Source organism: Callorhinus ursinus, unplaced genomic scaffold (assembly GCF_003265705.2).
Source record: "Callorhinus ursinus isolate GAN/ISIS: 27379988/994484 unplaced genomic scaffold, GSC_fseal_2.0 scaffold12, whole genome shotgun sequence".
Taxonomy (NCBI): Eukaryota; Metazoa; Chordata; class Mammalia; order Carnivora; family Otariidae; genus Callorhinus; species Callorhinus ursinus.
In genome coordinates this window covers 67,428,054-67,448,829 of record NW_027397074.1, presented here as the reverse complement: position 1 = coordinate 67,448,829, position 20,776 = coordinate 67,428,054, and the positions used below count along the sequence as shown (strand labels likewise).

At 40.6% G+C, this 20,776-nt stretch overlaps 1 protein-coding gene across 1 annotated transcript in view; it reads right to left on the bottom strand.

Moving 5' to 3' along the window:
• Positions 1-20,776, bottom strand: part of SND1 (staphylococcal nuclease and tudor domain containing 1) — a 409,554-nt gene that overhangs the window by 348,074 nt on the left and 40,704 nt on the right. Inside the window, exons 5-10 of the mRNA XM_025865530.2 lie at positions 20,483-20,643; positions 19,642-19,733; positions 18,843-19,001; positions 16,966-17,072; positions 14,563-14,653; positions 1,752-1,865 (exon numbers count right to left, since the gene is read on the bottom strand). Coding sequence (XP_025721315.1) covers positions 1,752-1,865; positions 14,563-14,653; positions 16,966-17,072; positions 18,843-19,001; positions 19,642-19,733; positions 20,483-20,643 — 724 coding nt within the window. The remainder of the gene's footprint in view (positions 1-1,751; positions 1,866-14,562; positions 14,654-16,965; positions 17,073-18,842; positions 19,002-19,641; positions 19,734-20,482; positions 20,644-20,776) is intronic.

Genomic DNA, 20,776 nt, shown 5'->3' with positions numbered 1-20,776 from the left:
GCCATATAGTATAGACTCTTGCAGCTGAGCCTTACTTCAAACTTTCTTAAAATGGAGTAAGATCTCAGTAGTGAACAGAAGTTAAAAATAAAATGGGCAACCTACCTTGGTAAAGAACAAGGAAGTCCATATACAGGATCCTGCCTAAACTAGGGAATATATTCCAACAATTTCCCATTATCTACTAGGCTAGGGGAAAAATCCATCCATCACCCCTTGGGGAGTTCCAAAGGGTCCTGGAAAAACTAAAAATTCTCAGCAGTAGTTCCTACTCCTCCTGAAAACCTGCTATTCACCCTACCTAAGTGACAGCACCCCCATCCTCCCTAAAAACTGCTTGAAATTCAGCTACATAGTCTACATTAACATAATGCTTTGGCCAATGATGCAGGCACAAAAATTAACGTTCAAGAATTTCAAAGTTGTGGTTGCTGTGGGAACCTTAATTCCAACTGCATGGCACAGATGCGAATCGTGGAGTACTCCCAATACTGATAAAATTGGAGATGTCTATTTACTCTGTGCAATGAGGCACAGCTACAGTTACTGAGAGAACCTTATTTTGGCATTTCTAGGCTTTCATGCATTTAAATTCTCAACCTTACCACAATACCATTTGCTGCATTAAACTGCCTCCTCGTGGGGGGGCGGGGGGGGGTTGAACTGATTGGCCAGACATTCAAAGAACCCATCCTGTATATGTTTCTTATGCACAATCTGATTCAAAAGACAATCATGATATTTTTATTTTACTCTCATGGGCTGTCTGTAAACTCTCATGCAAATGAAAACAGGGCATGAATTTCAACTTGTAAATGCACCAAGACGTGTACGTGCAAAACATCAGAAAAGCAAATTTCCTGTCTTTAGAACTACAAAAGGGATAAATTAAAGCACAGAGCACTAATGTCAACCACGCTGTGCTTAATTTCTGAAAACTAGCCAAACACCTGCGTGTGACACCGGCTCTCACAGTGGACTCAGTTCTATAACCAGTTCCACACTGTAATGATCAGAGGATAAAAAATAAGAGTTGGAAAGTGGTCTTTGTAAAAACAAGATAGAACCAAACAAACAAATTCAAGAAAAACTTCAATCCCTATCTCCAACCTCTCATAACAATGGAAAGAAAAGGCCCAGAAAACGTAAAACAAAACTGCCTGCAAACTACAACTCCCATAGTTTTCATCCTAAGCATTTCTCAAAATTGATATACCCCAGTCATACACACTGGTTAGGCAAGCACCTTTGCTGCCAAAAGATCCAACAACTAGCTCAAAAACAGTGTACCTAATAATTAGTTACCACTTGCAACAGATTAAACAAGTGACCCCAGAGAATATGTATACCAAGATTCATTTCTTCCTTGAACAAAACATATGGAACTGGCTGGCCTTATAAAACGACCAGGCCTTATTAATCATGCATGTGAGATACAGATACTTCTCCTCTCCTTATTCTCAGAGAAGTAAAATCTTGTTAATAAATAAAACTTAACCACCACTGCCCACCCATCCCAACCCTAACTCCTTTCAAACCCCTTAGGGAGGAATGCCAGCAATGCCCGCCCAAAACAAAGCAGAGCAGACACCTGCCCAACAATAGCTAGGATGCAGACATTAGGAAACAATACTCTGGAGATTTAAAATATTGTCTTTTAGCATTCTCACACATATGTACCATGTTTAAGTATTCTCCAGCATCTTCCCTTTGGTTTTTGAAAAGAGGCTCTACTGCCTCTCTATTCTCACCTGCATGTTCTCCCCTTCCAGCCTCGGTGGTCGGATACTGGACAGGTGGATGGTCTTGTAGTCACCAGAGTTCAGTTTCACGACAATGGCATCTGCATTCAGCACCTGCATCACCTGTGGGCAAAAGGCAAAAACGCTTACACCTGCCATCTCAAATGGCCCAGATCTCACAACACACATGGTAAGGAGCAAGGCCCACCATAGTCATAGGGAGAAAAGTCAATAGCCATTTGGGGGTAGATCCAAAATCATCCTTCACAGTGCAACGATGCTGGAGAAAACAATGCTATAATTATCAGTCCCCAAAGACCTTATTATGATTTCTCAATGAGGCAGAATCTGTATCATTCACAAAAATTATCTTTTTTATCTTTTGCCCTGACCAAAATTTGCAGTTAACTACAAAGCTTACTGGAAATCTAGTCTCTGTGTTATTCAAGGCATTCCCTGAAACAGGTTCTAAACTAAAATCAAATCTGTATCTCAATGTGAATCTAGGAAAAGAGGCAAGGGCTGGATTAGAAGATATCAGCACTAGACAAGAACCAAAATAGGATGCTCCAAAAGAGAGCAGAAAAATCAAAGACAAGTGAAGGGCAAAAAGAATTGTCATCACAGTGTGGGAAAGGAGAGGCTCAGCTGTTAATCTCAGGGCAGAAACATTAAATTGCTAAGATAACTACTTCAACTACTCAGAGAGCCAACTTTTCAGAGCACTACTACGGGCAACTTTGTTTTAAATCCCCATACTGGTAACATCGGAGCCCACTCTCAGCTAAAGGAGATTAACTACCACTCTTGAGTAACCTACAAGGATATCTATTCAAAGGGCAAAAGCACAAATATTCCTCTGTGGAGGTTATCAGAACATTCCACCAATGTGGAATGAAATTGCACTGAAACCAGCCTAGGACATCAGGGTTATAACTAGAACCCATAATTCAGCTAGCAGTCTACAATTCATTCGATTATATTCAGAGCCTGTTGTTACAAGGCTGGGTTTTTTGGTTTTTGGTGTTGTTTTGTTTTTTTTTTTTTAAACAATACTTTTCTACAAGGTCGCTATTGACTACAAATCACTGTCACCATCCACTTTGTCTGCAGAATCAAAACGAACTCTTCCAGGCTTCAATCAGGCCCCATCAGGAGCCAACAGGCAGCTGAACAAACTACAGGGTCAGCTGCCACAGTGAGGGCAGACTCGCAAAATTTCCCTTCTCTTTCATGTGAGAAACAAAAGGAGCTAGACTCTCCTTTGCTATGGTGGATATCACACTGATAAGTAGCCTAAAAGAGCCCTCACTAACTATTCTCTGGAAGGCTTCACAACTTTTAAAACAGAATACACCCATTTACTTGCAGACTCTTACAAAAATGGCTATTCTCTACCTTTTCCAAAGAATCAGCCAACCACACACCAAAAAGAGTAAAGACTGATTGAAGGGATAATGTGAAGGAAGAGCAAAAACCAAAAGCAAGTGAAAAATTATACAGGACAGGAAATAGCAGGAAAAAAGTGCCATCACACAGAATGAATGAAAACAGAAAGAGGACAGTTGGAATCAAGCTGTAATCCATGGAAGGCTGACTATATGCCTGGCAGATGGGAAGACATCCCTGGGTTTTACCACCACAAGTAATGGGAAGCAAGTGTAGGGAAAAACAGGCCAGTGACCAGAAGAGTAATGAAAGGTCTGAGAGGGGCGCCTGGGTGGCTCAGTCGTTAAGCGTCTGCCTTCAGCTCAGGTCATGATCCCAGGGTCCTGGGATCGAGTCCCGCATCAGGCTCCCTGCCCCGCAGGAAGCCTGCTTCTCCCTCTCCCACTCCCCCTCCTCTCTCTCTCTCTCTCTCTGTCAAATAAATAAAGTAAGTCTTTAAAAATAAATAAATAAATAAATAAAAAAGAAAGGTCTGAGAAAGAACAGTGTAGAAGAGGAGAACGGGTATTTTTAATTTTCAAATATGTAAGATTAACCTGCAAACCTCAACATGGCAAAAGTCTCAAATAGCCACTGCCACTCTGCTTTAACCTTTTTGACAGATCTGAGAATCGCAAAACCTAAACACTAAAACCCAGACAGCCAGAACCCAAAATTCACCTAGCCAGAAAAAATGAGTGAAGTCCAAGGGCAATCAAAAGCATGATCTGTGGTCACATGAGGACAACAAGGTCAGGGCTGGTTACCTGGGTATGGGTGGTAAGAAAGTCTACTGGACCCTCCAAAGCAAAGAATAATCACACAGAACTTAAAAACAGTCCAGAAGGTATAACCAAAACTACAGATTCACCAACTGAAAGAAAAAGAGTACATCTTGTTCCCATTACCATCTAGACACATTAATGCCAAGCAAAAATGCCCATCACAATGGAATCTTCCTCCCACTCCCTAAAGATACCAACAGTGGTTTAGACAACTGAACAAAAGAGAAAGACCAGAGCTAATAATTTCTCTATCCTTCAAAATTCCACATTTGGGTAAAAAGAGAAGTATCATAAAATGGATGACAAAACTTTCGTGGGGTGAAGTATTCATGATATGGGCTATTCTGCTATCCTATCTTCAAACCAAGGAGAAGAAAAATTCCACAAAGCCACACCAAACGAAACAGCTACTACAGTAAATCAATACTGCTCTTCCCTTAAAGTACAAGACCATCATCTCGAATGCACACACCTCCCAGTATTTCCGAAATCTCAATGATGGACAGAGCTATGCATTCCTCTCACACCAAAACTAACTATTATTAAATTATCAAGTGCCAAAAACACAGAGAAATTCCCATAATCAAGACATGAGAAATACCTAGACATTCTCCACTCCCTCGTCACGCTCAGAGAAGAATAAAACCAGGGAAAGCATCGTAGTGCTCACACCTTCACCCCCTGATTATAGAATGCAAAGATCTGAGCATACCCCTGTGACAAGTTACTGGCATTCATCACCCCTTAGAATGTGTTAGCAGCAGCAGCAAAATGGATTCTTGGAGCTGTAAATTTCAGGCCTCACCAGCAGACTCTCTGCTCGGCATCTCCCTGATTAGAAACCTCCTCTTCAGGAACTGCACACTCTGATGCTGGCAACCTAACGAGGCTCAGCTTTCTGAGGAAGTGGTGTATGGTGAGTGCGTGTGTCTGTGTGTGTGTGTGTGTGTGTGTGTGTGTGTGTGTGTGTGTCAATGTGTATATGTAAGTGGGGTTTATGACTTTTTATTCCTCTTTAAATTGTGTCATTACTGTTCAGAGAACAAGCAGCTCCTTAGCAGAGGCACAGAAGAAGTAATAAAATAGTGGTTATAGTCACGTACTGTACAATAAGTAAAATGCAGAGTGGATTACTGTTCAAAGCCTGCTCTCACCACCGCTGCAGACCACATTTATAACCGAGATATTTCTTACGGTGCTTTCACCAGGATAAGTCTATGTATGCCCACGTCACCCACTCTCTCCACATGCTAACGGATCTCTAATCACTCCACCCCTATACACACCTATCATACCACATACTCCTGGGGATAACCTAAGGGACAGGGGCTTATGCACAGCAAAAGTCACTAGCTGGACTCACAATACAAGCCCTAAATCCAATTTCTCCATTTCTTGAAGCCCAACTGTAAAAGGAAAAATGAGTGGCTTAATGATGATGAGTGTAGGCTAAGGGCTGCCACAAGTCAAGAGAACTACAGAGTTCTGTCAGGGGCAAGGGACATCCATTCCCATTTCTGGCCTGCTGCCACACTCCCCATCTGCAGAGCCTGTCCAGAGTGCTCACTGGGAGGCCAAAGGCTGCTACCGTTCAGCTTCCTAAACCCCTGCAGCATATATATAATGAGCAATAAGAGCCAACAACAGTTTCCTGAACTACAGAAATCCTCAGAATAGCTCCCCAGATGCAACTACCAATACTCCCAAAGCTGCCCAAATTATCAGTGCTGGACAAAAATAAAAGGACCATCAGCGCACACAGGGCTTCTCTGGGTGCCAGCAAGGAGTGCCTTTGATGGGGCCACTGGGAACGGGACACCAAGTTCCCTTATTACTGTCTGAAATCATGACACCCAGCTGCTTCTCCTACGCCCTAAGGCTGTATGCTAGGTCTCTTCTCCCCCAGGCTAACTGTGGAAACACTACTGAAGCAGCACCGGAAGTGGGTAAAAAGGGAGTACGCCATAACTGTTAAAGCCAGGGCCTAGAGCCGCCTCCCCACCCAGATGCCTGAGCCACTCCCAGAAGGGTACAGCAGCCACCCTGTACCCTTGACAAAAGACTAAGCCCAACAATGTCTTGATGCAAATAATTCCAGGCACCTAAACATGAGCAAGCAGACTAGTCGATAAGAAGTACTTGAAAGGAAACCAGGCATCGGACAAATCCCAACAGATGGGGCACCCTACAACATACCCGACCAGCACTCTGCAAAACTGTCACGGTCATCAAAAGCAAAGAAAGTCCAAGAGACTATCACATCCAAAAGGAGCCTAACAAGACATGACAACTAAATTTAGTATGCTATGGTGGATGAGATTCTGGAACAGAAAAGCAGACTAGAGAAAAACTAAGGAAATCTGACTAAAGTATGGACTTCAATTGATGGTAACATATCAATATTGGTACACTAATTATAATAAATGTACCACACTTGTGTCAGATTATAGAAAAAACTAGGAGGGCAGTGGTAATGTGGGAACTCTGTACCATCTGCTCAATTTTTCTGTGAATCTAGAAGTGTTTTAAAAAATAAAATCTCAATTGAAGAAAACAAGTAAATATTTTTTACAAATCTCTTCTAATTCAACTTTATTTTCTTATCAGCAAAGCAGTTTACTAACTTAAGCTACAAACCAAGTCTCGATCTCATTTTGGTGCAGAGGCCACCTTCCTAACCAAACCATCCCCAGAACTTCCTCTTCACCTGAAAGTCCTATGGCAGAAGTCCAGGAAATAGCTAGTATTTTTTATTTTGTTCTCTCCACATTACCAAATGCAAATATAACAGAAAGTCTAGATAATACCAAAAATATTAAAAGGTGGCTTTGCTTAAAAACCATCTCAAAGAAGCATGACAATGAACTCCATTCAGAGCTATGACTAGAAGCACAGCAAAAAAAAAAAATGATCAGGGCCAAACCAAGTCAGTCTCAGAATCTACTGCATGCATCAATGAATAGCTTTAACCTGACCTCCAAAACTGCACATGGCCACCTAGTCCAGACAGCTGACTACTTAGGGTAATCTTCCAGACAGAGCCCTAGATGGTAAGCTCCTTAAAAGCAGGAACGACTTCTCATTCTTCTACGTCTTCTCAAAGCAGAGGGGTCTACTTGTTTAAGCAATCATTTGGTACAGAGAACCAAGCAAGAGGCCTCTAACCAGGCAGGGCATTGAGAAGACTCCACCTCCAAAACATGCTGTCACTGCCCAGCCCTCCCACCACCCCTGAGCATTATTCAGGTCTGTAAAATCTGCAAGGCCCAAGAATCCAGCAGCAGCGACAGGGAAGCCAAGCCACATGCTCAGGGGACCATATGGCTACAAACAGCACAGATCAGCTAAAACGCCACAGGGAAGGCAGGCAGGAAACTGGCAAGCCAGGACAGGCACAAAAGTCTCAAGCAGGCTCAGCTAATCACTGTGAAGTGAACATGCTTCTCTGCTAACCTGGAGAGACAAGGAGAGCCCTCCCTTGCATATCCTTCCTTAAGAAGTGAAACTGTTTAAGCAGAGGATGGAAAACATTCTTTCAGCAGGCTACATGTATCAAGACAATACTTCATTGATTTCAAGTTCCTCCGAAGTGAGACTCTTGGCCAACACATCTCATCTATAGCATCAGTTCCAGAAATCACCTATAGAGCCCAAGAGGCACCCAGTTCAAGAGTTCACAGGTTATCTTTTGGAGGCTTTTCCAGCTATTTAGCTGTTCCCTGTACAATTAGTTTCTAGGAGACTGGGCAGGTGACTGCTAAAGACAGAACCATTATTTGTTCCGGCCTTACAGTCGTATGAGCCTCAGAGCAGAATCCTTCAGCAAAAAACTCATAGGACTGTGAGACTAGGTTTGTGAAGTCCCAGGGTACCTTAGGACCCTTTTAGGTTTCCTTGAAGAAGTAGCATTGTATTAACAGACATTTTAAATCAGGTAAAAGGACTACAAAGTGGCAGTTGGGTTCTAGGTTATGAAAAGAAATGCAGATCGTTTTTCTCCTTTTGGATATAATGTGGATATCCCGTGCTCTTTAACAGGGGATAGCAAACTATGACCCAAGGGCCATCTAGCCCACTGTCTACAGTTGTGAATAAAGTTTTACTGGAACACAACCACACCAAGTCATTTACATAATATCTATAGCCTGTTTTCTTGCTACGGTAGCAGAGTCAAGTAGTTGCAACAGCGACTACACGGCCCACAAAACATAACATATTTACTATATAGTCCTTTAAGAAAAAGTTGGTCTACCTCTGTTCTACAACATATCAGAAAATGAACACACATAGGGCTATACATGGTTAACATTCCTAGAAAGCTATTTGGCAAATGTGCTCTAAAACATTCCTGTGGAAATAAATGCCATTTACATCGAAATTTATTCCATTTTCTAAATAATGGAAAAATTATACACTATATGAATACCGACCTATTGGGGATTGGTTACATAAATTATGCAGTCCTACAATGGTACATTATGAACAAATTAAAGCAAGCTCAAACCTTTACTTTGGCACCCTCCCTAAATACCTTTAAACAAAAATAAAGGGATTTGGGGTTGGGGGTAAATCCAATAAGATAAAGATAATGGGAGAGAAGAATATGGCAACAAAACATTGGAAGCTAGAAAGCAGAAAGATGAGTAGTAACAGACTCCACAGAAGCTGAATCCTGGCTAGTGATAAGAAGACATAATAGCCAATCTGATTTATACTGCAAAATTCCTCCACCTGCCAAGACAAAGAAATTGTCAAATCAGGAATCTCAAGTGGAGATGAAAATGGGACCAAAACCTACAACTGGATTTCAAGATCTATACCATAAATCCCATATACAGGTTCACTGCTTTTAACCCAGTGTTCGAGACCTCATTCTTAAATAAGAGAGAGAAGCAAAGATCACCAGGTATCTAAGGAAAGCCTCTCATACAAAAAAAGGGGGGGAGGGGCAAAATAACCAAAGAGAATTAAAAACAACTTGGAAAATACATACTATGCAAGTAAAGCAATTTTTCAAAAAATTAATTCCTCAGAAAGCTAATAGATATTTTATCTCTGAAAAAAGTGGTATTACTATTAAAAAAAATAACAAGAGAAAATAGACAACAGAATGGAATAAAAAGCCCAGAAATAAACTCATGCCATATGGTCAATTAATTTACAACAAGAGAAAGAAAGAATATACAATGGAGAAAAGGCAGTCTCTTCAGTAAATGGTGCTGGGAAAAGCTACATGCAAAAGAATGAAACTGAACCACTTTCTTACACCAGACACAAAAATAAACTCAAAATGGATTAAAGACCTAAATATAAGACCTAAAACCATAAAACTTCTAAAGATTTTATTTATTTATTTATTTGAGAGAGCGAGAATGAGAGAGAGAGAGAGAGAGAGCACGGGAGAGGGGGAAGGGTCAGAGGGAGAAGCAGACTCCCTGCCGAGCTGGGAGCCCCATGCAGGACTCGATCCAGGGACTCCAGGATCATGACCTGAGCTGAAGGCAGTCGCTTAACCAACTGAGCCACCCAGGCGCCCCCTAAAACCATAAAACTTCTAAAAGAAAACACAGGCAGTAATCTCTTGGACGTCGACCTTAGCAATATTTTTCTCTGGATCTGTCTCCTCAGGCAAAGGAAACAAAAAGCAAAACATAAACTATTGGGACGACATCAAGCTATAAAGCTTTTGCACAGCAAAGGAAATCATCAAAAATGAAAAGGTAACCTACTGAACAGAAGATATTTGCAAATGAAATATCTGTTGATAAGGGGTTAATATCCAAAATGTATAAAGAACAACAGAACATCAAAAAACAATCCAATTTAAAAATGGACAGAGGACTTAAACAGGCATTTCTCCAAAGAAGACATACAGATGGCCAACAGACGCATGAAAAGATGCTCAAACTCACTCATCACCAGGAAAACGCAAATCAAAACCACAATGAGATATCACCTCACACCTGTCAGAATGGCTAGCGTCAAAAAGACAAGAAATAAGAAGGTTGGTGAGGATGCAGAGGAAAGGGAACCCTCATGCATTACTAGTGGAAATATAAACTGGTGCAGCCACTGCAGAAAACAGGTTAGAGGTTGCTTAAAAAATAAATGAATAAATAAAAAAACAGAAATACCATACAACCCAGTAATTACACCTCTGAGTATATTCAAAGAAAACAAAAACACTAATCTGAAAAGATATGTGCACCCCTATGTTTACTGCAGCTTTATAATAGCCAAGATATGGAAGCAACCTAACCACTGACAGACGAATGTATAAAGAAGATGTGATGTGTGTACACACACACACACACACACACACACACACACACACACAGGAGTAGTACTCCACCTTAAAGAGTGAAATCATGCCGGGGTGCCTGGGAGCCTCAGTCGTTAAGAGTGAAATCATGCCATTCACAACAACATGGATGAGCCTAGGGGATATCATGCTAAGTGAAATAACTCCGAAAAAGACAAATGCCACAGGATTTCACTTACACATGGAATCTTAAAAAACAAAAAACAAAAAAACACAACAGGTGAACAAATAAAATAGAAAGACTCATAAATACAGAGAACAAGTTGGTGATTGCCAGAGGGGTGGGGGGATGAGGGCAAAATAGGTGAAGAGGTTATAAAATAAATAACGAAGATGAAAAGTACAGCATAGGAAATATAGTCAATGACAGTGTAATAACTTCGTATGATGATGGATGGTAACTACTCTTATGGTAAGCTCTGTATAACGTACAGAATCATCGAATCACTATGTTATACACCTGAAACTAATGTAATACTATATGCCAACTACATTTTAATAAAAATAAAAGAACCATTCAGAGAACAACAACAACAACAAAAAAGAAGCTCTTAAAATACAGTATCATAAATGAAATATTCAGTAGCAGGGCCAAAAGGTAAATATAAAAAAAATTTAGAAAGAACAAGAAACAAAGATGAAAAATAGGAGGAAAAAATTAGAAGACCAGTCAACAAAGTCAAACATCTGCTAGAAAACAGCAGAGAAACTTGTTGGAAATCGACAACAAAAAATAGCTGAAGCTCTCAAAGAACTAACATGGATAAACACAGAGCACCACTGTGAAATTTCAGGATAAAAAAGAATATGTGAAGACTTCACAGAAAGAAAAAAATCATATAAGGATGAGGAATCAAAATGGTATCAGACCTCTTAAAAAGAAAAAAAAAAACAGAAAAGAGAAAAAATCTCCAATAGTTAAATGACAGTGGAGCAATGGCTTCACAATTATGAAGGAAAATAATTTCTAACATAAAATTCTATATCCAGGTACACTAATGATCGAGTGTAATTACAAAATAGACTGAAAAGTCTCAAAACATTTACCTGCCAAGCACTCTTACCAAGAAGCTAGAGAATGTGTGCCACTGAAATAAAGTAGTAAATTATAAAGAAGCCAAGGGATCCAGCAAACATAGCTCCAACCCAGAGTAAGGCAAAGAAAACCCCAGGAAAATGGTGAAGATATCCAAAGGTGACAGCTTATAACAATGAAAAGAGAAGAACAAAAGAACTAGTCCAGATCGGTACAGGTCACAAGGCTCCTGGAAAGTACTGAAAAAGATAAAATTAACAGGCTGAATCAATGTCTTAAGAGGAGATTTAGACAGGTAGAGTCTGGGGGTCAAATTAATAAGTACATAAAAAAATACATAAACCTTTAAAATTATTAAATCCAGGGTAAACAAAAAGTTCTGCAGAAAATGAAACATAATCATAATATATCATATGGCTCGGTGGTAATTAGCATTTACAAAGTAAAGACTGAATCAGAATTAGGATACAGTCCTATTGGAAGGATGAGGGAAAAATACACGCACACCCATGTGAATCCTCATCTTCAATGGTATGAAGGAAAAGGGTCATACCCGACACTGAAAAGTTAACAAAGAGCGATAAAAACAATTTACTCAAAGATATGGATCAGCCAAGAATTGAAAATGGCTGCCTCAAGGGACTGGGAAAATGGACTAGTACATTTCTTAATAAGCCCATAGAGTTCTTTAAATTTTTATGCATTAAAAATAAAAACTCACAAACTTGAAAAAATTATATACAAAAGAATACAGCTCAGTACTACTCAAAAGTGGCTACCAGCCTGCAATGAGAGATGAAGCTTGTACCAGAACATAAATCAACTACATCACTGAGAACACCGCTGACATTTTTTCTGTAGCAAGTTTTTGTTTTGTTGTTTTTAAGATGTTATTTATTTATTTGGCAGAGAGAGAGACAGCGAGAGAGGAAACACAAGCACAGGGAGTGGGAGAGGGAGAAGCAGGCCTCCCGCGGAGCAGGGAGCCCAATGCGGGGCTCGATCCCAGGACCCTGGGATCATGACCTGAGCCGAAGGCAGACGCTTAACGACTGAGCCACCCAGGCACCCCGCAAGTTTTTCTTGATGAAAGAAGCAATGCCTTGAGTTACATTCTGGCTCAAGCTCCTTATATTCTATCAAGGCACTCTGAGTAGGACTGGTAGAGATCAAGGGTCAGCACACTTTTCTGTACAGGGCCAGATAGCAAACATCCTAGGCTTTGCAGGCTATATGGTCTCTGTCACAACTACTCACCTCTGCCACTGTATCACAAAAACAGCTATTGACAACCTATAAACAAACATGGCCATGATCCAATGTATTTATGACACCGATATTAAAATGTCATAAAATTTTCATGAGCCACAAAACTTTTTTCTACTTCACAGGCCATACAAAACAAGTAGTGGGCCAGACTTGGCCCATGGGCCACAGTCTGCCAGCCCTGGGATAGACGGTATAATAAACTTTAAAAAAAAATGCTGTGTGATAGTAGTTTCATCTAGTATGAGAGTTTTTTCTTCTCCTTTTTATGCTTTTCTCCTATTTAAAAAAATAATAATGCTGAAGAATATCTAAAGCTCAAAAAGCTTTAAAACCATTTATGTACCTACAAATATATCTCTCTACTCTCTGAGCAGGCCTATATCCCAAATGACCTCAATTTATATTAAAGATACTACAGGAGAATGGCTATTCCCCATAATCCTCAGACGGTTTTTAGAGGCAATTTCCTCTACTCCGCCATTTTAACAAACAAAACTTCATTGTAATGAAAAAAGCCTCACTCTGTCTTAAAACACAACAATCGTATCCTGGAATCCTAGATTTAAAGAGGAAAGATGGCAGCTCTCTCCTAGTTAACAATGAAGTCATAGTTAAGAAAAATACAAAGCTACTGACTCAATCATCTCATCTTTCAAATTTCTTCCTTCAGCAATGCATTAGCAATGCATTAAAGTTCCCCCAACCAGCAAAGGCCCCAGATCCTTCAAAATCTACTGGGTTTCTCTATAAACTCCGTTTCAACTGAAGAGGGGCCAGAAGGGACAGTACAAGATGAGCCTCATCTACAACACTAATATCACAGCCTCTCCAAGTGATGGTGAAAACCGGAAGGCCTGACTCCCTTGCTGAGTGAATGATCATCCTTTCACTGTGTGGCTATACAGGAAACATAAGCAGTAAGTTTCAGTTAGGTAGAACAACCGTGTCCAAGTTTCCAAGCTAGTACAGTCCTCACACAGAAAGGAAGCAGGATGGCATTCTGGTCCGTGCCAAGACTTGGAAGAAGCATGGGGGAGTATCCAACCAGGGACTATTCCCACTAACGTCCACCAAAAGACCCAATTATGGCTAACTTGAGAGCTGCTTGGAGACCACCTACTACAAGAGGGAGAGAAGACACTTGAGCACTCTATGACTTATTGTTTTGGGCATCATAAAAAAGAAAGTGAAGAAATTCAGCCAATACCTCAGAGACTGTTAAAATTTTACCATTCTAAAAGAAACTGGCCCAGGATTTTTCAGGCTGACAGTGCCACCTAGTGGCTTTCCATCTTAAACTCATTTGGGGCAGCCACCTCTAAGGGGATACAGATATGTTCATTAACCTCTTTTAGTTCATAAAAACAAAGCTTCCAGCATCTCTTGCCGAAAGTAAAAATAGACTGGAAAACATCACAGCATTCTGGGAAAGTGAGGAAAACAGGTCTACCACTCAAGGTACCAAACCCAGCAACTAAGAAAAAATACAGCACTGTTGCTGGACCCAAACAATCAAACAGCACTAGTTCCTGTCAAAGGAATCCAACCCAGGATACTTCAGGAGAGCTCTCAGAAAAACACAGCACATGAGAAAAAACTCAAAATCAGGAGAGTCCCAAAATAGAAGAGAAGCTTGATTTGACATAGGAAATCTAAGAGAAAGCCATTTGTCAGGCAGACAGAAAGAAGTCTTAAAATAGGAGAGATAATCCAAGATGGCAATGTCCACAACTTTAATTCACGAACTTCTAAATGAAGTTATGCAAATTTATGACAAGAAAGCTCTTACAGTTTCTAAGTCCCCTGCAATAAACACACACACACACACACACACACAGGCAATCACTGCACATACATGCACACACCACTCACTTGCCCTAAAATAGAAATGCTTCAGCTCTGGATTGATTGTTCAGATCTTTGTACTATCACCAGCTGACAATGTCCACCATGCATCTTAAGATGCCAAGAATGACTCACCTTGGCAACAAACTGCTTGTCCTTCTGGTCCAAATTAGCAGTGGGAGCCACATAGTCTCTCCATATTCTCAGCCTGCGTTCTTTGGCAAACCTGGCAACAAAATCAAGGATGCAAATCATTCCGACAGAATAGGTCAGCAAATGGAATCCACCATCGCCATGGGAGCAAACAGTACAGAATCCTACTCTACCTCATAGACAAGACACCCAAGAGAAAGGCCACCTGTGAAACCAGAACAAAGTGTGAAAGCCACAGGAAGGAGTGTACAGCAACTGGAACTGTCCAAGATAGATAAAGACCATACACCCTTGGCTGGCAGACCGGGGTCTAGGTGTGCACTTTTTCGAGCCCAGACAGTATGAGCCCATCTTGAATTAGCTCGTTAGCTTATCCAGTCTCTCCTGAGGGACTACTAAATGCCAGGCGCTGGAATGACAAACACAGAGCAACTGCTCTCTGAAGTGGGAAGAACACCCACATCTAAACAAACAAATACATTTTTTAAAAAACACAGGCCTGCTCAATTTCCATTTGAATAAAAAAAAAGATTATCAGCTAACCAAATCTTATGTGAAAAACAGAACAAAATGTTCTCTGTAGTGCATCTAAAGAAGAAAAGGGACCAAAATCCACAGAAGTTCACTGACAAAAGTGAAAAAAACGGTGTTGGCAGACATTTGTTTTACAGTACCAAAACCACTAGGAATTTTTTCAGTCAGGCTAAGAGAGCAAAATGGAATATGTGCGAAGATTTTAAAAAAAACAGTGAACAGCTATGTTTTCAAATATACTTTTTGTGTTTTGTATTTACAAAAGTCTTTACAAATAAATGGATACATGTGCAAGGGAAAGGCACTCTTATTTCTGAAAACAGTATTGCAACCTTTTTGTAAAAGAAGCACTAAAATGATAAAGAGACAAAGTAGCATGTAGTAGTTATAAAATACATAAAATTATTTGACAGAGATTTAACAATGCAAGCAAGTCAAATACTGCATGCAAAAGAACAGGCTAGTAATCACATATTATTGAAATATGATATGCATTCCTTGGTCTAAACCTGTGTTTAAAATCCCATAAAATCTGTAGATGTTATAAAACATGTAGATACTGCCATTGTACTCATTTTCTTCAAAGAGAAGCAGGAACTTAAAGAATGCAAAAAGAATTATCAACCAAAATTATATTTAGAATAATGGACTTACAGGATTTTCTGAACAAAAAAATTCTGAGCATCACAGAATAATTAGAGGTATCGGGAACACTGTATTTGATAAGAGTATTTTATATTTTGAATTTAATTGTGGAACATAAAGACTAAAAAATTTTATACAATTTTTTTAATCAGATACGCCATATCTGATGGCCCAGATTAAAATCTACTTTTATAAAAAAAAGTTGCAAGTCTTTCTGCTTATAGGCACAGAAGGATGTGAAAGACTCAGGGAAGAAAACTATACTCCTCCAGTTCATGTTCTTGCACATCTCTTAGCTGTGTGCCTCAAAGGCCAAAAATGGGAAGTTGTCAAGACCATCATAACTTTATGATTCTGAAATAAATCATACAATACCCCTTGAGAGTGGATCATTGTCATCAGTGGTTGGTGGGTCTTCTGCTTAAACGTATATCCTGGGAGATGGTGGTTGGGGCTCTCCCCAAGCATCATCTCTATTCATCAACTCTTGCTGCCTGCTTCATTTTCTTCCATTTACCCCATCAAGTGAACGAAGTTCACCTACACCTGGATATTCTTGACCTTGACACTTGAAATACCCACCCAATCTTTGGAATATCCAACTACTGTTTTTCTAGAAATAAGTTATTTTCTACATAGTCTTTAACCACAAGGGACCTAGCTAAAAACGTGACAACACCACTGTGAGGTTACGATAACATTTTTAATTAAAACATGCTTCAATAGATGAGGGCATGAGGCCTCACAATTACATTGACTAGTCCTGTTTTAGGACCCACAGGCTCTATCTTTCCATCATACCCCTGGCTCCGGCCTACCTGTTTGGTAGTAGCTGATAAGTGATTGTATCATCCTCAAATGAGCCTCAAGTTTCTTTCATTCCAAATGCCTAAAACTCAGAATTTCAGTGAGGGGCTTGAGGGGAAAAAAAAAAAAGTCACCCCAAAACATTAAAGCAGCAAATCTGGTGAAGAACAATTTCTGAATGAAAATCTAGCCTTTACTGTATAGCAGTGAATCAGACAACCCAGAGACTTCTAAGTAAGCAACTCCTCTATGAGATCTTAGTGTCTTTGGAACTTCCTTAATCCTGAACTGAAATACAACAAATACTGACATAGAGAGTTGAGAGAAGATTACAAGATTTCTTTCCCTAAAGATCCTAAACAAGATCTTAGGCTGCAAGCTTTCCCTGACAGACCTTACCTCTCAGCTGCCCTCAGCTTTTCTGCACCCCGAGTATAAACTGCAATCGACCAATCCACACAGCGAGCAAAACCTTCCTTCAGGAGGAGCTCTGTGATGTTGCCATTCTGAAAAACAAGGCACAAGAGAATCCATTTCTCTAGACTTGTGACACAATCAACAGCCACAATCCATACTGCAGTTCATATTTTTAAAAAGGGGGGGGAGGAAGGAAGGAATGAATAAAGGCACTTCTCTAATTAAGAAACCAGCTCTGAGATGGGAGACACCACTCTGCAGCAACTCCTAACAGCCTTGGCTTCCCATCCCTACAACACCCAGTACAGTAACTCTCACTTAACGGGAGTAGGATAAATGTTAGTGGCATTGAATGGAATTGACATTTCAATAGCTCTTCTTGTGGGCAGAGGAGGATGTTAATCTTTAGTAGAGATTACACCTTATTATTTCCTTCCCTAAGATCAGCACTTACTCCCCTTTTCATATGGAGAAAGCTAAAGAACGGGCTGAGTAAGGGAATAACTTCAGCTACATTTTGCCCAGTGAATTACAATTCCCATTCTACTGTGACACAGAGCCATCTGGTAGGGCACAGGCAGACAGCTAGTCCTCCAGAAGAAACAGACATGACCTTGGCACATTCCAAACCAAGCCTCCCAGCCTTCCACACCAACCATCATGAAAGAAATCTCTAGCCAAAGAATAAGTAACAGTAGTTTAATCTGTACCAGATATAGGTTACAATAATGAAAATTCACTTGCACCTGGGTGGTACAAAACAACGTCACTTCCTTTCCAGGAGGAATTCACCTACCAAAGTCTATGCCTGGGAAGAACTGATAGTCACAACTAGAAGAACATAAAGAACCTATTTCCTGCTCAAAAGCAGAATTAGGAGGTAAGTGGATAAGGCCTGGAGTACACAAAGTAATTTTTCCATAAAAAGGTTTCCTCATCATAGTTCTACCAATACTTTATTTTTTTTTTAAGATTTTATTTATTTATTTGACAGAGAGACACACAGTGAGAGAGGGAACACAAGCAGGGGGAGTGGGAGAGGGAGAAGCAGGTTTCCCGTGGAGCAGGGAGCCCGATGCGGGCCTCGATCCCAGCACCCTGGGATCATGACCTGAGCCGAAGGCAGCCACTTAACGACTGAGCCATCCAAGTGCCCCAATACTTTATTTTTTTAAACATTTATTTGAATTATGTTAACTGAATTGAAATTTTAAAAATATTAAAAAAATAAATACATAAATATTTGATAGAATTCAAAAAAAAAGTAAAGATTTATTGGAGAGAGCGAGTGAGCGAGCATGCAGGGGAAGGGTCAGAGGGAGAGGAGAGAATCTCAAGCCAACTTCCCGATGAGCAGGGAGCCCAACAAGGGGCTTGATCTCGGGACCCATGAGATCATGACCTGAGCCGATACCAAGAGTCAGACACCTAACTGACTGAGACACCCAGGCGCCCCTAATTCCACCAGTACTTTAAAGATCTCCCTCTAGAGCTACATACAAACCTCAGCAATCTTGTTCTACACAGTTCAGTGCCACCGCTCATCTATGGGGCAGCCCTTCAACTTGCCTATTCTGAACCTCAAGGGCCAACAATTGAGAAACAGGAGTTCCTCCTCCCCTTACAAACTCAGAAGTTGAGGTTCATTTTCTAAAAGTGAGTAAGTTGGACAGATCTGTCCAATTCTATCAGTTAACTGATGTCTCCCTAGAAAATGCCTCAAAAATCAGATGATAATCCTGCCAAGATATATAAAAGGTTCTTAAATACAGAGAGAGAGAAGAGAAGCAAACCACAGCCCATCAAACACCAAATGCACCCCTAACCCCATACAGCCCAGTCTGCACGGGCACACTCACTGGATGAAGGATGGTACCCAGAATGTTCTGGTTGTGGCAGCTCTCCAGAATGATCTGAACATCTCTCTGAAGCAGTCGAGACTCGGTGAAAAATTTGGCTTCTGCAGCAAAAGGCTCTGGCGTTTCACTGCCATCTGCTTCCCGCCGAAAAGTTGGGCACTAAAACAGAGTAAGGTAGGTGGGTAATGCAGCCTCAGTGTGAGTGCCAGGCACTCCTCACACCACACCAAACCACCCCAAACCGCAAATACCACAAAGCTAAGCTACGGAAGGTCTCAAATCAGGCCTTCTAACCCCTTTTTAAAACATACTGGTAAAAGGGACTAGAAATAGCAAATTGTCAGACTTCTTGGGAAGGTAAATAAAACTCATGTCACTATCATGGGGCAATTTTAAATTATATTTGAAAATTACCCCTTGCCAAGAAAAGAGTCGCAAATGCCTAGTTTTAAATCCCCAATCTTTTTTTTTAATCAAAATGGATATTTTACATTAAGACAAGCCATTCTCAGAAGAGACAGGAAGCTCTGAAGTTTGCTTTCTGCGTCTCAACCACCTCTTCACCACAGCCCACTCGAAACAAACCCTAAGTACTTTAAAAGATTTTTTTTTTAATCTTATTTGATCTAATGAGAATAGTCCCACTGCAAAGTTTACAGTATAAAGTACTCTAGTCAATGCTAATGGCCCATATTAGGAAGAATAAGTAAATCCAGAGTCCCAGAGTAGAAGAATCTACCTGTCACTGAATGCTTCCACAAACCCTATATCCACCCCATCGCCCACTGTATGGTCTGACCTTGATCCCTGACAGCATGACCGTAACCAGGTAGTAATCTGGAAGGAGCAGGGCCCTGACCACACTGCCGTCCCGCACATGCTCGATGATAGCTGTGTGACAGAATAAACAGCTTAAGTCATTAGCAAAAGTTGTGCCAGGGATAAACAATGCCCAATCAAACTCCATTTAACACAGTTCATCTCCCCAAAACCCCCAGAAAGCCTCCCTCTGAGAAGTGACAAAACACTAGAAAGATCACGAGTATCCATACAACAGAGTCTTCTACAAACTACTCCTGGGAATACAGATTAGACTGACTTCTAGGTCTTCTCTACTTTCTGGGATCTCGTGGCTCATACCTAGGCTTTGTTATCCGTAAGCTAGGGGGCTCACCACTTGAGTACCAAGTGTGCAGCAAAAAATAAGTAATAATTCAGATTTGGTAATAATTTTATTCTACTCAGTCTGTAGTTAACAAAGTCTCAAAACTGGGCCAAGAACTACAGTGTGAATGAGTGTATGCATGTGTGTGTGTGTGCGTGTGTCTTTACTTATATACAGAATATAATTTCAGGGATGTTACTTAAGCAGCAGCTTTTAGAACACAGCAAGTTACCCAATGTGGAAAATTACCAGCAATCTACTACCCTGCACCAGCAAAAGATTAACCTCTGTCAAAATACATCTGATGTAACCTACATGAACTGGATTCAAGTTACCTTCCAAAATACCACAGTGCTATTGCACTCTTAACAATTTCCTTTGGATACCAAGTAAAATAGCTTTTATAAACCTCAAGACACTTGAGAGCAAACAGAAATCACTCTGCGTCTTGTCTGTCTTTTCCCACCAGCCTCACCATTGACAGGTTTCTGATGGTGTGAGTCCACAAAATGCCTTGGGTTCTCAATGGTGTACTTGAGGTCCCGGATAGTATGTGAACCATTTCCCTCACTCCATGTTCCTTTCTTAGCTGCTTTTGCTTGTTCCTCACATTCTGAGAGTCGGTTCTGCTCAGGACTGGGACATGAAAAAGAAACACGTGTGATAAGTTCACAACGGGGAAAAAAAAATCAGGTTCTTCTTTGAACTCAGCATCTGCTCCCCTTGAAGAAACCAAAGCTTTTGTTTCAGACCTATGGCTACAGACCCA